Here is a 17,911-nt window from a genome sequence, read left to right as displayed (position 1 = left end):
TGTCTATTGCCACTATATGTGTTGCAGATATCACTTGCAGGTATCACTTGGAGCTCTGCCCAACTGAATAGCATCTTGGTTACTGAGGAGCGCTTCTCATGCCTCCATGATTGACATAGGCCAACACCATGACGTCTGAGAAAACCCTGACCGCTTTGCTTTCCAGAGATTTCTCCAACATTTGTAAGGCAAGCTGAATGGCCCATAACACTAACCTGTTTATGGACCATTCCCTCTGTGATGGAGTCTATCTCCCTTAGACCAAGTGTCCTAGACAATGAACTCCCCAACTGTAAAAACTGGCATCTGTTATTTGTCTAAAAAAAAAAAAATTCCTCAAAATGATTTTGAAAAGGTTAATGATAATGTTATACAAATAGATTTTGAAAATATCTCTGCTCTTTTGGAACAAACTATAACAGAAACTTCTGAGAGAGCAGCGCTCTTAGTATCATTTGGTTTGAGCAGGACATGAACATGGTTCTGAGATTGTATTTCAAAAATTCTCAAACTTTGTTTGGGGGGGGTCAAAGGATCTGGGTTTACCTAGATGTATCAAGATCCACATAGAATGGAGAAAAATGTTTTTCATTGAGACAAGAAACTATTAAACTGGGGGCTATTTTTCTCCTTGCTTACCTTTGCAAATATTTGGTCTGGTATTTGGGAACTAAGTATACTTTTTTTTATCTCCAGACCATTTGAAGGAGTTCCTGGAACTCAAGAAGATCATCAAAGAATAATTTTAGGGCATATAAATTAATGAAGTGATTCACATTATTGCCTTTTCTTGCAAACATTTTTTCCTCGTTATTCTCCAATATTATGTTTGTCCACTCTCTCTTAATTGAAGTCTAAGGAAGAGTTAAGGATATTTCTTTATTTTGTTAGCTGTTATGTTACCTTAAACTTATTCTCTCTGGGTTGTCTGTAACAAGATTTTCTCTTGTGACTTGTAATTTGAAAAATGATTAAAAAAAACAACTGGCATCTGTTGTCAAACACCCAAGTGGCAATGTGGAATGGGACACCACTTGCCAGGGACTCCAGTCGCAGCCACCAATGCAAGCTCTGCTGAGCTTCCACTGTCCAAGCCAGTAGTTTCTGGAGCGAATCTGTCTGTGGAGAACAGTGGGACAACAGGCCCTACTGGAGGGGACACATATAAGCCTTCACCCAAGGGATCACCTCTATGGTTTCTATCATTGAGCCTAGAACCTGGAGATAATATCATGCCTTCGGAGCTGGCATCATCAAGAAGTCTAAAATTTGTATTATGAGCTTCTGTTTGCATGGCTAGGGAAGAAAGACATGACCTGCTGTGTTGAAACAGATTCCAAGGCATCCAATTTCTGAACTGGTTCCAAGTGACTTTTTCGGAAGTTGACAATCCAGCCCAGGTCCTGCAGCAGCTGGACCACTTGAGCCACCACCTTCTTCCCTTCCATCTTGGATGGAGCCCTGATCAGCCAATTGTCTAAGTAAGGATGCACCTGAATTCCCATCTCTGAGATGGGCACAAACCCAAGCTGCAGCCACCATTATCTTGGTGAAGGTATGTGGTGCTGTAGCCAGACTGAAGAGAAGTACAGAATCGCTGGAAACCATCCCCATATCATTCTTTAAGAAGAGTGATAAGAATCAGAGTATGAATGGGCACAACCACTGATCCTCAAGCTTTGCATTGAAGAATGCTGGTGTAGAAGGACTGAGGTTGAGATAGACACTAAAGAATGGCACAGGATGATTTACCGCGGTTATCTGCAGGGACGAAGACAAATTCTGTCACCATATCATTCTCCAGTATGGAAAATTGGAAGTGCTGCCCCAGAGCATGGAATCTCAAAAACTTGTTAATTAGTTGGTGGGTTTCATGAATCCTAGTTGAGTTGAAGAGGGAGGAAAAGAATATGTGGATTGTGTCTTTCAGTGCTGTGGTGTACAGTGCATGACAGTTTAAACAGGATATGTGTTTGTACAGGTAGCCAATGAAGCATGTGGCAGTACGCAGTGACTTGGCCATACTTTTTAGACTGAAGATGAGTCAGAGTGCAGTGTTTTGGATCAATTGTAGTTTGTGCATTTGGGAGGAGGGTATGCCCACATAGAGGGAATTGCAATAGTCAAGTTGTGTTAGAACTATCATTTGTACGAGTATTGCAAAGTGGTTGCAGTTGGAGAATGGCACGGGGACAAATTTTTCCCTGTCCTCACGGAAACGCATTTTCCCGTCCTGTCCCCGCAAGTTCTTTTCCTGTCCATGCCCCATTCCTGCAAGCTCTGTCCTCATCTGCACAAGTCTCAAACACTTTAAAATCATAAGTATTCGAGGCTTGTGCGGTTAAGGCAGAGCTTACAGGAATGGGACAGCGATAGCAACAAAACTCACGGGGATGGGATGGGGAAATTGAATTCCTGCGGGGACGGGGACAGATTTGTCCACGTGTCATTCTCTAGTTGCAGAGGAAGTAATGTTTAATTAATCTCAGCTGTCTCAAACTGTAGAAAGTGGTTGGAAAGTTGGAGTTCATATAGTGTGGAATATAGTGTTGGAGGTTTCTCAACAGTTAGTGTCTCGCCTGTGTGTAGTGTGTGGGTGCTGTCTGTGTGTTGGTATGAAACTAGAGTAATTTGGTCTTGTTAGTGTTTAGTTTTAGTTTGTTGGAGACTGCCCTGGAGTGGATTCTTTTAATACTGTTGGAAACATTTTGGGAGGGAGCACAGAGGCTTTGAACAGTCGGCACACTGTGGGGTCTTCCTCTGGTTCAGGGCCATTACCGCTTCTTGACCGCTATTCTCATGCAGAGAACCAGACTCTGCCAGAGAAACTGCATCCTGGGACAATAATGTCATGGAATCAGACTTTACATCCTCTCAGTCTATGTCAGGCTGAACATCCTGGTCCAGGCTCTGTGTCATCATATGATTGGGGTGCATGCTGAGGGGGAGATCCCCCTGTGCTCCTGCCTCTGTCGCACTTAACGCAGATGCTGAGGACCCTCAGCAGTTCAAATAGGCATTTCACATGAGGCTCACAAAATCTGGGGTGAAGACTTGTACTGGGGGTCTCAAGGATCCTGGCAGGAATCTCTGTAGGTTTGCCTGGGAACTACAGCAACCACAGGTCTATGCTTAGCCAATGCACCTTTGGGGGGATCTGGTAAGTCTCTCTTCCCTTGGGATCATGCTTCCTGCAGGTCCCCAGCCTTGGAAGACTAAGAGGAGGCTGGACCCAAGACTCCTGTGCGCTCCACCACACATAGGACATGGATACTCCTTGGACAGCTATCCAGCGCATACCTGGCATAATACAAAGGTCTGAGGGGGTCCATCCCTATTGATTGTAAGTAAAATCAAGGGGGTTTGAGGTAGCTGGAGGCTTCAGCAAAAAAGATCATTTAAAATCCAAGATGGCCCCACCAGCAAAATCATGACAAAAAGGGCCCGTGGGGACTCCCCTAAAGTACAAAATATGCAGGGATAAGGTTTCTAGAGGTAGGGGCCCTTGGTTCTGGCTACTCACTGTGCCACGTACCTGCCTGCTTCAACTTAGGAGTACAACTAGGACAAATGGAGAAGAGCTCTGCCTTACAGGTTCACAGTACAAACTTGGTCTTTGGGCTGCCAGTCAGACTGATGTTGGACTGAGCCTCAATGAAAGCGTCACGTCTTGAATGGGGAAAAGACATAAGAACATACGAATAGTCTTACTGGGTCAGACCAATAGTCCATCAAATCCAGTAGCCCATTTTCACTGTGGCCAATCCAGGTCCCTAGTACCTGGCCAAAACACAAGGAGTAGCAACATTCCATGCTACTAATCCAGGGCAAGCAGTGGCTTTCCCTATGTCAGGGGTGTCCAATGTCGGTCCTCGAGGGCCGCAATCCAGTCGGGTTTTCAGGATTTCCCCAATGAATATGCATGAGATCTATTAGCATACAATGAAAGAAGTGCATGCAAATAGATCTCATGCATATTCATTGGGGAAATCCTGAAAACCCGACTGGATTGCGGCCCTCGAGGACCGACATTGGACACCCCTGCCCTATGTCTTTCACAATAACAGACTATTGACTTTTCCTCCAGGAAATTGTCCAAACCCTTCTTAAAACCAGCTTCGCTATCCACTCTTACCACAACCTCTGGCAATGCGGTCCAGAGCTTAACTATTCTTTGAATGAAAAAAAATTTCCTCCTATTGGTTTTAAAAGTATTTCCCTGTAATTTAATCGAATGACCCCTAGTCTTTATAATTTTTGATAGAGTAAAAAATCGAACCACTTGTACCTGTTCTACTCCACTCAGGATTTTGTAGACTTCAATCATATCTCCCCTCAGCCATCTTTTCCAAGCTCAAGAGCCCTAACTTTTTTAGTCTTTCTTCATATGAGAGGAGTTCCATCCCCTTTATCATCTTGATCGTTCTTCTTTGACCACGGAGCTGAATCACTATTAAGCCTGGATGGAGCCAAACAGCCTGCACTCAAGCACCTGATAAATCAGCGATACGAGCGGCTACACAGGGGATAGCGCTTGTGCTCTAAAAAAATACGAAAGCAGGCTGGCTGGCTAGGTGTCCCTGAGGGCTGATCCTGCTAACAGCATATTTCTGCAGTGCAAGTCTGCATCTTCTCCCAGGCAGAGGTCCCAACAAATGGGAACCTCTGGGCACTGAGCCTCCAACCGAACACTAAGAAAAAATATCTGAAAATAATAAAACCGCAGAGCAGAAACCTTCTGAGCAACTTGCTTGCATAAAAAAACTGAGGGGGTAGGAGCAGCTTCCTGGGAAGGAGGTGGAGTTCAAAGATGATGGACAGCATTGTGCTAACAACTTGCAGGTTCAAATATAACCCTCGCGTTCAGGACTACTAGACACATTGCAGTAGAATGAAGTTTGAGCCTGTAAAGCACTCATAATCAAGCACTGAATAGTTGTAGTCTGGGAAACTCCAGATTTAACTCCTGCAGCAAATCTGGAGGGTTGGCGTAAAGGGCCACTACTCAGACTGGAAAGGGGTCACGAGCGGAGTTCCGCAGGGGTCGGTGCTGAGACCGCTCCTGTTCAATATCTACATAAACGACCTAGAGGCGGGAACCAAGTGTGAAGTCATTAAATTTGCAGATGACACCAAACTATACAGCAGGGCTCAAACCAGGGAAGACTGCGAAGATCTCCAAAAGGATCTAACGCAGCTGGAAAAGTGGGCCGTAAAATGGCAAATGAGCTTCAACATAGGGAAATGCAAGGTCATGCACGTGGGGAAAAAGAACCCGATGTTCACATACAAAATGGGGGGAACACCACTAGGGGTCAGTAACCTGGTGAGAGACCTGGGAGTGATGGTAGACGCAACACTGAAGGCATCGGCGCAATGCGCCACGGCCTCAAGGAAAGCAAACAGAATGTTGGGTATCATTAAGAAGGGTATTACGACCAGGACGAAGGAAGTCATCATGCCGCTGTATCGTGCAATGGTGCGGCCGCATCTGGAGTACTGTGTCCAGTACTGGTCGCCGTACCTCAAGAAGGACATGGCGGTACTTGAGGGAGTACAAAAAAGAGCAACTAAACTGATAAAGGGAATGGAAAATCTCCCATATACCGACAGATTGAAGCAGTTGGGACTTTTCTCCCTGGAAAAGCGGAGACTTAGAGGAGACATGATAGAAACCTTCAAGATCCTGAAGGGCATAGAAAAAGTAGACAGGGACAGATTTTTTAAATTATGGGGCACCACAAGTACAAGGGGGCACTCGGAGAAATTGAAAGGGGACAGGTTTAGAACAAACGCTAGGAAGTTCTTTTTCACTCAGAGGGTTGTGGATAGGCCAGTTACTGGGCAGACTTGTACGGTCTGTGTCTGTGTATGGCCGTTTGGAGGAGGATGGGCAGGGGAGGGCTTCAATGGCTGGGAGGGTGTAGATGGGCTGGAGTAAGTCTTAACAGAGATTTCGGCAGTTGGAACCCAAGCACAGTACCGGGTAAAGCTTTGGATTCTTGCCCAGAAATAGCTAAGAAGAAAAAAAAAAAAAAAAATTTAAATTGAATCAGGTTGGGCAGACTGGATGGACCATTCGGGTCTTTATCTGCCGTCATCTACTATGTTACTATGTTACATGGAACGCGCTTCCAGAGGCTGTTGTAGACAAGAAAACATTAAATGGTTTCAAAGAAGGTTTGGATAGATTCCTAGAAGAAAAAGGGATTGAGGGGTATAGATAGGTACAGACCATTACTCAGGCAATGGGCCTGATGGGCCGCCGCGGGAGCGGACCACTGGGCAGGATGGACCTATGGTCTGCAACTTCTTATGTTCTTAATGCAGCCACTTTAAAAAGACGACGGATGGTTGGATCCTCCTCCTGCTCAAAGGAAGTACAGTTTCCTGAACTCTAACATCAGACCGAGACCCCAAATCCCCTAGAAAGGACAATTCACTCTGGGACAGTAAAAATAGAATCCATTTTCCAGTACAGCCAATCATTATCTGACTGGTCTTCTGGCTGCTGTTCAGGATTCACTACTGGCAAGTGCACACTTGGAGAAATCAAGTCCTCTTGTGCAGTCCCCAGTGTTCCCTCGATCGAGATAGGAGACACTTGACAATTTAAAAAGGCTTTCCACAGCAAATTGACAAAATCCAAGGTAAAGCCCAGTCCAGATGGTCCCAAAGCACCCTTCAGGTTCTGCTTTGCCTTTTCCTTGGTTCCACAGGCTCCACGCACCTACACTTCACTTGGTCTCCGTCAAAAGCCTCTGGAGGGGGTTCTCTTCACAGACCAGTAAACTCTCTATGATCCCCAAGCCTTAGAGACACCAGAGGCAGCAAATCGCAAGGCTCTCATCCCTCCCTCATGTGCCCTGCAGCACGTGATGCACAGCCACTGATCAGCCATCCATCCATAGCAAATCTAGCATGATATAGGGGTATTTCTAGCAGAGGAGTCTGTCCCTAGTGTTTTTAAGGCAAAACGATGAGTATTGAGGCAGATGGAGACTTTGTAAACAAACTTGTTCATGGTCATGCTTAAAATGACCTGGGAAAACCCACTAAAGGTAAAAAAAAATTCAATTAAGGGGTGTTTGGGGGGGAGAGTGACCCTGAATACAACCCCTGGTATGATCAAAACCCTCAAATTTAGACCCCCTTCATTTTCCCATAGACTACTATAGGCAGTACTCACTGTCTGGCTGGTGCTAGCATGCTTTAGTCTCACAAAAACCAGAAATGGAGAAGACTGCCTCAATCCTCCAGAATGGGTCCAAAAACTGGATCTTTGGGCTGCTAGTCAGACTAAAGCCAACAGATGCCTCAACCCCTACAGATCCACGCAAGAGCGAGGGAAGGAATCCACCCAGCTGACACCCACTAAGCCCTACTTGGCTGACACCAAGGCCAAACAGCCTGGGCTCAAGCACCTGATAAATCAGGATGTGAGCTAGCTTCAAGGGGAATGGAATCTGAGCTCCACAAGTCTCAATGTAGGCTAGCCGGACAGGAACCCAGAGAGTTGCCTTACCAGCTGCAGACCTCATTCCCAGAGTCTGCGTCTTCTCCCAGACAAAGCTGCCCCAAACCTCAAAAAGCCTCAAATTTAGAGAAAACAACCTCCCAAAATAATAATAAAGTTATTAAAGCAGATCATAATTATACCTATTGAACTCTCTTGCAGAAGGAAAAACTAAAGGGGGCACTACAGCCACTGGAGAAGGAGGTGGAGCTGAAAAATGTAAATGTCATCCTTCTGCAATCAACTCATGAGTATGGGAAATCATCTATAGTCAGGACTCCTAGACACATCGCACAAGACATGTGTTACTGTGCACTATTTTCTGAAACACTAAAAAATCCAACTAAGTTTATAAACTAATACTGTATTAGAAAGGACCGAGACTTGGTCACCTATTTTACTTTCCTCACAAATAAAGCTTTGAAGCTTGGTCTCCAAAAGCGAATACATTATAGTGAAACTATCTACTCATAGGCATCAACTACACAAGTGAATGGAATGTGTAACCTAAAAATGTTTGTTTATAGAAATTTTTGCTATTTTTTAACTTCAAGAGGTGATATCAGAAAGAATGCACACTATTTCTGACATATGATAAACTAAAAAATTTCCCTTTTTATTTCAGCCTAAAAACACACATCCCTCTTCAGTATTGTTCCTGGATTCATTCTGCTTTCTTCCCCCCACCCCATGCCACCCTAAGAAAGTCCATAACCCTCAGAGTTAGATGGTAAATCTTTGGGACAAGAATATTTAATGCCATCTTACATGGCACTGCCTCTTCCACTAAAGTGACACCATTATCCTTGTACATTAGAAGAACGTTAATGAAAGTGTAAAGTTCTGATTTTCCTTAGAAGCTGACAATTTTGAAAAAGTACAATGGAAAGCATACAAGGTGCAAGTCTTTAAGGCCCTGATCACCAGCCCCTCCTTGGTTTGGAAGAGAGGGAGACATCCCCTTCAATAGCATCTCATACAGCGAGGACTAGTAAGAACACTTGCATCTTGCCTGAATTACAAGAGAATGGATTGCAGGCTACCATTTGTGAACTGATTACATTCATGAAGATAAAGTGAAACAGGAACCATTTCTGAGAAAAATACCAAGAAATATTTTAGCAGTGGAATAACACGATGGCCTGTCATTTTATTCCTGTTAGGGAATGCCAAACAGGCATTATTCAGGCCCAAATCCTCACAAGCAGAGGCAGGGACACACACTCTCTCTGTAAGTGAAACACACTAAAGCATCTCAGCTTGTACCACTCCCTAACAGGAGGTACGTTTAATACTCAAATTGTACATATTTGAAAAGTAAGTAACTCCCTTGTCTATTGCATCTATATGGCTAGCATTAATCATTCACTGTGCTTTTCATGTACAGAGTTATAGAAAAATGTGCTAACAAGGTAAAAATAAACTACAAAAACAATTTTAAGATTTTACTTTTTTTTTTTTTTTACATAGCACATTCTTCCTGTTTCTATCTTCCAACACAATCAGAAGAAAGGCTCCAATCTGTCACCATTAGCTTTCACAAATCCTGTAACTACTCAGAAAACTTTTGAATTTTTATTCCCATATCATATGCCCTTCTAAATTACTTAAGTCTAACTTGCTGATCATGGGTCATAAATCTGGCCACTAAGTGCTGCTGTTGAAAAATGCCTATGACTTCCTTAATGGGCTTTGAGCATCCCCAGCGACTATGCCAGAGAATGGAAAGTCAGAGCCAAGAATTGAGCCCAGATCACAGTCTACAGGATAGTGTGCAAAACTGGCAATAAGCCCCGGGTAGACTCCTTTACATTCTTTCTAAACCCAAGACAGATTGGATTTTATTTTAAGGACCAGTAAGATCCACAGCAAATTGACTCGTTTGCAAATAATTCCACTTCCATACTGAGATACTCTGTTCATTCCTGCTCTATTTAAATACCTCAAAGGTTTCTCCAATGTAACCGTGACTTAAAATGTAGAGTTGGGAATGTGGAGTGGAATGATGCCAAAGCCAAGGCTGAGAACCTTCCATTTTGCATAATGGTCATGGAAATGACCTTTTAATTCTACAGATCTTTACCTTATCCTTTATCTGCAGAAGAACTGTTCCAACAAAGTCTTCCTTTGTTCAAATAGAATACAGAATGTTAGTGCTGGCTACTCAACTGGATTCAGTGGGCATTAATTCAGAGTACAGGCCTCATGAATCTTGCCACTAATGTTGCAATTTTAAAAACAAAGTATTCAAACTAATTTTGATATTTTCCCCAATTCCATCTCTTAATAGTAATGGTGCACTTAACAGCAGAAATTATCAGATAATTATCCTCACCGCAAGCCTGCAACATGTAATTATCAACATGGCTACTGGCCTCATAACAACACCTGCTGCCATGGGCATCACTGCTTAAAGAAATGTCTCTAAATATTCAACCAGCTACACAGTCTGACTTGTCTAATTTTTTATACCTAATATACCTGGGGTCCTATCTATGCCTTACCTCTTTGTGATCTAATCTGATATTGCTATCCATTTCTAACATGCAAAGAGCTTATCTATATAGATGGCTAATTAACTCAGATCTTAAGATTTGTGCATCTAGCAAGCTACTAAGTTTCTGCTAATTAGAAAAAAAAACTCAGGTGAATGGTCACCTATGGATGTTAATGATCTACCTTTTTAATCCAGGCTTGGGGACCACTGTTGGTCAGCTCCTCTGAAGACAGAACCTGTGCACCAGTGCTTCCTGTGAACTGCCCTGGCAAGGAGCTGGATTGCGCCCATGCTTCAATCTGGAAAGCAAAATGAGCTATTAATAGGTGCAGCTACTAGCAAATCACACATAAAATTGCATCAACATTTTTGGGTTAAAATGGCGTATAAATTTTATACTTGATATGGCAGTCCTTTTTTTTTAACTTCATCTCATGCTGGGAACAAGGGGGCACATTTTTCATTGCTTATGAACTTTAGTTTCTAGATCCATTTTCCATATTATGAAGGCAATTTTCAAACTGTCTGCATTGCCACAAAATCTGCAGATATTTTATTTTATTTTTTTTAACTGACCATCTTTCAAACAATTTTCAATGTGAAAGCAGGCATGTACTGTTACTTGAAAGCTAAGAAAAAAGCTTCTCCCCCCCGAAACTTGCACCTACCTTTTCCAATTAAAACATGCATAGTTTTGAAAAGACAAAACCACAAACACTGTAGCAAACCTGTCCTGCTACTATTAGTAATTGTTTCTATAACCCAGTGGTCTCAAACTCAAACCCTTTGCAGGGCCACATTTTGGATTTGTAGGTACTTGGAGGGCCTCAGAAAAAATAGTTAATGTCTTATTAAAGAAATGGCAATTTTGCTTGGGGTAAAACTATAGTTTATAAATCTTTCCTTTTGGCTAAGTCTTAATAATAATATTGTAATTTATAGCTAAAGAGACATATGATCAAGAAACTGTTTTATTTTACTTTTGTGATTATGATAAACATACCGAGGGCCTCAAAATAGGACCTGGCGGGTCGCATGTGGCCCCCGGGCCGCGTGTTTGAGACCACTGCTATAACACTACTACACGTAAGCAACACTGTACACTAAATACATAATTATTTATTTTTTTATTTTATTTATTTCTAAAATGTACAGACCGTCTATGACTAAGGGCTCCTTTTACTAAGGTGCGCTAGTGTTTTAGCGCATGCACAAGATTAGCGTGCGCTATAGCGCGTGCTAGCTGAAAAACTACTGCCTGCTTAAAAGGAGGCGGTAGCGACTAGCGTGAGCGGCATTTTAGCGTGCGCTAAAGCCGCTAGCGCGCCTTTGTTAAAGGAGCCCTAAGTGGTTAACAAATGAAACATTCACAATAGTTCAAAGACAGTACAAATATAAAATACTTTCAATTATAGTGCAATCACGTAATAGCTTAATCCACTAAAGATAACGTCAAAAACTGGAGGAAATTATATGTTGTCAATCTTCACTAATTATAGTGCAATGATCACAGTTTAAGTTTCTTATTAGAAAACTCAATATTTTCTTATCAGGCAAAATTTCAGAGAAAATCCTCCACATACAGTTGGGTCTTTAATATTTTTTTCTAAACTGTAAATGGTCAGAACAGGTCCTCAGAATGCCAGGGAGGAAATTCCATAATTATATTCCCACCACGGACACAACTGCCGTTCTAGATTTAGCATACCGAACAGTTTTCTCCTTCATAGAGATCAATCTTATAGTACCCTTATCCCTCAGATTCCTCCTCGGCTGGTACACCTCCCACAGAGTTTGAAAATTCAATGGAACAGATCCATACAGACTTTGATGTACTACTGAAAACATCTTAAAGCAAAACCTTTGTGCCACTGGAAGCCAGTGTAGCTGCTTTAACACCGGGGTAATATGTTTTCTGCGTGAGATACTCCAAATCATCCTCGCAGCAGAGTTCACCTCTGCTGAATACAAGTGAAAATATGCACATTGTACCATATTTTTGCCTACATATTAGGTGGGCAGTTTTCAATTAGCTATTTACATAAATAACTCATCGCCAGAATGTCTGAGCAATAAATATCTATGATATAAGTTTGCATATAGTAGAGGAAATGCATACAAAAGTTTTTTGTGTATATTCACTACAGACATTCTGAAAAACAGACTTTCTATAAAACAGACTTCTATAGTCTAGCATCCAGTTTGCTCTGAATAACTACATGAACAGGTTTCATATCCCTCAACCCTTTCTTCCCTCTCTGGAGGAGGCCAAGGAAATAATTACCAGACACAAAAGTGAAGTTTAAACATTCCAGGCCTTGGAAGTTCTTGGTGTCCTACTAACTGGTAGGATACCAACCAAGAATCTCCCCAAATTACAAATGACTGGCCATTTTATTGGGTTTATGACATCACTTAAGGAAATAATTAAACATACATAGTTGGTACATCTTCCAGTTGAATTACAATTGCTTCATTAAGGTCCATTGATAAATTGCATACTCCAGCAATGTTCTTTTGGTTAGTTTCAAGTCGCATGGTTTCTTGTTAATCTTATTTCATTAGTAATTTTCCCTAGCAACAATGACGACTTAGTTATCACATGCTTAAGGTGTTCTATTTCAGTGCATTGCACATCTTGTAACAACGTGTTCATTTAGGGCACACTGCCCTTGTTCACATGCCCTAGGATATAGGTATTTCCTCTGGAACAAACATCTATTTAAAAACTTTAACATTTGCCAGTAATGCTAACCAAGCAATATTCTTTCACTATAACTCTGAAGCATTTCTATATCCTTCAACTTCATCTTTTATTATCTATATATTAGTGTCTTTTCAGGTTTCCAAGGCAAGGGGTGTCTCCTACATACGTGGTTATGGGCCCCCCCTTATATCCTGCTTAATATAATTATTGCCATCAGCACCCAGTAATATAAAAGAAAAAAGATGATTCAATTTAAGCATAAATTTTTATGAGTGTAACTGTTGGGCAGACTGGATGAACCATTCAGGTCTTTATCTGCTGTCATTTACTATGTTACTATATATCTCAAGGAGTACAAGTGGGTTCAGAAACTTTTGATATAGAAAGGTGCATTTAAAATGCATACCATAGAAACACCTCCTACAAAGTTAATAAAAGCAGAAATAATTTCTACCATTACCATTAAGTGGCTTTATAGATTTTCCTGATTTTACAGGAAAAATCCTCAATTTTTTGTTCTCTCTGCTCTCACTATTCTTTGTCCTTTTACCCTACTTTCCCCATCATTTTTGCTTTGGCTGTATCTGTGCTGCAGGGACAGTCTGTGTAAAAAAAGGAGTTACATGTAAGGGTGCTTCATAAGAACATAAGAATAGCCTTACTGGGTCCATCAAGCCCAGTAGCTCATTCTCACGGTGGCCAATCCAGGTCACTAGTAACTGGCCAAAACCCAAGGTGTAGCAATATTCCATGCTACCAATACACAGCCCCGTTTCGATCCCTGCTTCAGGGGTCCCGATTGCTGATTCTCTAAACAGGTTCCATTACTTTCATACTGGTAAAATTTGCTGTGGTGACATGCAGCTGAAGAAAATGCTGCTGGAACAAAGTGCCTTCTAAATCTTGAAACTGCCAGGCATTTTGTTCCAGCAGCATTTTCTTCAGCTGCATGTCACCACAGCAAATTTTACCAGTATGAAAGTAATGGAACCTGTTTAGAGAATCAGCAATCGGGTCCCCTGAAGCAGGGATCGAAACGGGGCCGCGTTGGGACCCCTTCAAACCTGCTTATAAGTTAAGTAAACCTGTTAGAATTTGCCACAGGTGCAGTGACAATTGCAAGTTTAAAACCAGTACCTTGTTTGGACATTTTTTAAAGTTTCTTGAAGTGGTTTTTTGCATAATACCTTTGAAGGAGTGATTAAACATTTTTCATAAGAGAACTTAGACTTTGATTGGGCAGGAAGGAAGGAGCTGATATGATTTAGCCAGTATGAGTTCACCATTTCTGAGCTCTATTCTATAAGATATAGAAGAAAATCCCAACACACCTGCTCCTGCGCACGATTTAAGAGGCACAAGGCCACCATGTCAAATGGATTTCCTGTGAGTCTCTTCTGAGCAACAGCTCGCTCGGTCATTGCAGCAGAGATGTCCACAGACTAGAAAGAAAGAGAAAAGTCTCATGTCTCAGTTCACAAAGCCCTGCTCAAGCTCCAATAGGCTAAAACTTCATATGATCTTTGTGTAACCTAAAAAAAAAAGTTAGCCCTTTTAAGATATAGCTGTTTTAAAGGGGAACTCCCTAGGGCTAGATTTGCTGGCAATCACAGGACATCAAGTAATATACTCAGTCATCAGTCAAAGGAGCTCTGAAGATGCTTCACTCCTGCTGCTTTAGATGCAGGGAGGTACTGTACTCAAATATTGAAGGGTAAAGAGAGAGAGTAGGGAGAACAGTGGAAACTATCCATGAGAGCTTTGAGAGAGGATGGGCAGCAACAGAAGGATGGCGACTAGGACTTTTCCCCTTCCCTTAGAGATGACAGGTTTTGGGTAATTCCATGTCAACTGGTCCAATTTCAAGGAGGGTCCCCACTCGACAACTTCCGCGGATACAAAGCAATGGCCCAAATAAAGGGGCCCCTAACTCTGGACCTGGTTGAGATCATGCCCCAAAACTTTAGATATATTTAATAGAGGACCCAACATATCCCCTGAAAAGATTTCATCATTTTTGAGATAGTTGAGTGGGGAGCTCTAAACAATTTGACATGGAATGACCCTTATGCAATTGACTATTGAAATCATCTGATAGTCTGCAATCATATTTAGTGGGGACGTTATCAATGTGGGCTACTGTTAAGATGGGTTATTTTACCACTACTTGTGCTATTTTAGCACAGATCCCATTTTATGCAATGAGGCCTAGTTTCTAATAGCCCAGTTAACAGTAAAATAATCCATCTTAACAGTAGCCAACATTGGCATCTTCCCCCTTAATGTAATTCCTTTTACAAAGCTGAGAAAATAATCTAAAATGTGCATGGAGATGAGGAAGAGGGGTTTTATTTTCATAGCATCTGCAATGAACATCCATTGGTTATCTGTTATTCTGTGGTTGTCATACACTTCTCCCTCCGTACTCGCGACTTCAACTATTCGCAGTTGTTTGCCTCCCAAACAATAGTAATTTTTAAAGGCTGCCTCTGATCCATCCCTGCCTCCCTCCTGTGTCCCGGACTGCTCCAGACCTTACTTATTGGTCTAGTGGTTATTCGGTGCAGGAGAGATCTTCCTATGCTCCTGCCCCATGCAGAGCCATCAACAAAAGTGGCTGCCTTGAGTTCCTCTTGTAGTTGCGTGAGACCACGGGAACTCACGGCAGCCATTTTTGTTGATAGCTCTGCATGGGGCAGGAGCATAGGAAGATCGCTCCTGCCCCACTTCACCGCTAGACCACCAGGTAAGGTCTGGGGAGGTCTGGGACGCAGGAGGGAGGCAGGGGTGGGTCAGAGTCAGCCCTAAAAGTCATATTTGCGGACCCGGCTCTGCCGCTAACACCCGCGAATACGGAGGGAGAAGTGTACCAATCCTCAGGGCACAACCAGCTAGTAAGGTTTTCAGGATATAAGAACATGCATATGAGAGATCTGTATACCAAGGAGGCACTAGATGAAAATCTATCTCATGTATATCCATTGTGGATATCCTGAAGAACTGACCCAAAGAACTACTGTTCTAATTTACAAATTATGGTTATGTAATCTGAACAAATTTGCAACCCCCAAGGACTGGGAGTTGAGACCCCTGAAAAGAGCATCTAGCAATAGGGGGGAAAAAAGAAGCAATATTTCCTCAGATAAGATTATGGTAATATAAAGATACAATTTTGGTCACACAAGTTATCAGAAATGTAGAAAAAATAAGATTTGAGTTCACAGGACAACAACAACTCTCATAAAAAAAAGTTGGAGCAATCATTTCAGGAGCGAGCTGACAATGTGATGTTTCTTTTCATCTCATTTTACAGTACAATATTATATATAACACCTTACGCACACATCTGGAAATGTTTTACAACTGCATCATGTCAATATACATACAGTGAAATTTACAAGCAACAAACTTGAACAGATGAGGCCAAAGTTAGTGCTTCAAAAAGACAGGAAATGGGATCTGAGGAGAGGATCAACGAGGGGAAAAGACACTCTGCTCGGGTCAGATGAAGGGTACAATATAACTGAAAGCTTTGTCCCCAGCTGTTATCTATAGGAACTAACCCTAGCAGGGGTGTTGTTATGGAATAAATTGACAGGGCCATTGAGAACACTTCTGGATTTACAAAAGTTTAAGAAAACTCTTAAAACCACTCTGTGGAGGTGTTTAAATTAAATAATTAATATTTTATGCAGATATTAACATTATTGGATGGGGAGGTGTATAAATGAATGAATTTAATTGTATGGAGATAGACATTATTGTATGTTGCTTGTAAGTATGCCTTATTACGATTGTACTGTTGTAAGCCATTTAGGCATAAGCAGGTAAGAAATCTTTTAAACAAATAACTAACCTTTCATAATTATTGGGGGTGCTAATCCCAATGGAAATTACCTCCCCTAGACACAGTCAAAGAGTATGTTCAATATTGAAAGTGCTCAAGCACCTACAGCGTTGGCTCCTGTGGCTTTATCTAGAGATTGTGTGGGTAACATTAACAGGGCTCCTAGGTTAAAAGGGCATGGAGAGGCCTATTTTGGTCCAATTTTATAAGGCTCCTATATGTCTTTTTAAAATACTAGCACAGGTCCTGCAGAAATTGCGCCCGTATTGGAGTGAAGGTATGGCAGTCAATACCCACGAGAATGACTACTATTCAAGCACATGCCGTCTTGCAATGTGCATACTTTTAAGCATGATCTGATTTTATAGGATATCAATTATGCACGTAAAAATGGTCAATAAAATTATTTTCCACATGCTGTACCAGAAGGAGTCCGAGTTAAAAGGACAATCATCCCATAGCCTTCTGGTGCCAACTGGAATTACTGCAAGGTTTTCCTAAACCATGTACTATGCCAGAGACACTACCCCTTCTCTTATCCCATGTAAGAGATTGAAGCAAAAAGATGCAGATATTCTTGGGTAGAAGTGGATCAATTTTTCACTCTGTCAAAAATTACAAAGACTAGTGGACACTCGATGAAGTTACAGGGAAATACTTTTAAAACCAATAGGAGGACATTTTTTTTTCACTCAGAGAATAGTTAAGCTCTGGAACGCGTTACCAGAGGTTGTAGTAAGAGCGGATAGCGTAGCTGGTTTTAAGAAAAGTTTGGACAGTTTCCTGGAGGAAAAGTCCATAGTCTGTTATTGAGAAAGATATGGGGGAAGCCACTGCTTGTACTGGATCGGTAGCATGGAATGTTGCTACTCTTTGGGGTTCCGGTCCGGAGCCTTTTGTTACTCTTTGGGATTCCAGAATCTCACTATTCTATAGGATTCTGAATGGAATGTTGCTACTCCTTGGGTTTTGGCCAGGTACTAGAGACCTGGATTGGCCACCGTGAGAACGGGCTACTGGGCTTGATGGACCATTGGTCTGATCCAGTAAGGCTAGTCTTATGTTCTTATCACTGGTAGTCCAGAGATAAGGATGTTTGTTATGTTTTATTTTTCTAAACACCCACCTTCTAGCTGTAAGAGGGCAATCACATTTCTTTCATTGTTTCATTATATTACCTGCATTGATCAAGATATGCAATCTTGAAAAGGCAGAATTTTTATTAGATAGTATTAACACAGGTTGCAATTTGTAGGGCAATCAGCTCTAATATGTCTTTACAAGCTGCAGAGTACTTTATCACGAAAGCATATGGTAACCTAGACTAAACACCAAAAACCAGCA

General features: G+C 41.8%; 1 protein-coding gene across 3 annotated transcripts in view; it reads right to left on the bottom strand.

The window, feature by feature from the left end:
- The window catches only part of SON (SON DNA and RNA binding protein), a 168,944-nt gene that overhangs the window by 20,434 nt on the left and 130,599 nt on the right, over positions 1-17,911 (bottom strand). For all 3 annotated transcript variants that reach the window (XR_004539933.1, XR_004539932.1, XM_033949767.1), the window contains exons 7-8: positions 14,052-14,162; positions 10,196-10,312 (exon numbers count right to left, since the gene is read on the bottom strand). Coding sequence is in view for 1 of the 3 variants with exons in the window: in XM_033949767.1 (XP_033805658.1) it covers positions 10,196-10,312; positions 14,052-14,162 (228 nt within the window). In the remaining 2 variants the exon portion in view is untranslated. The remainder of the gene's footprint in view (positions 1-10,195; positions 10,313-14,051; positions 14,163-17,911) is intronic.

Source organism: Geotrypetes seraphini, chromosome 6 (assembly GCF_902459505.1).
Source record: "Geotrypetes seraphini chromosome 6, aGeoSer1.1, whole genome shotgun sequence".
Lineage (NCBI taxonomy): Eukaryota > Metazoa > Chordata > Amphibia > Gymnophiona > Dermophiidae > Geotrypetes > Geotrypetes seraphini.
Note: the sequence above shows the minus strand (reverse complement) of the source record. Positions and strands in the feature narration are given on the sequence as shown.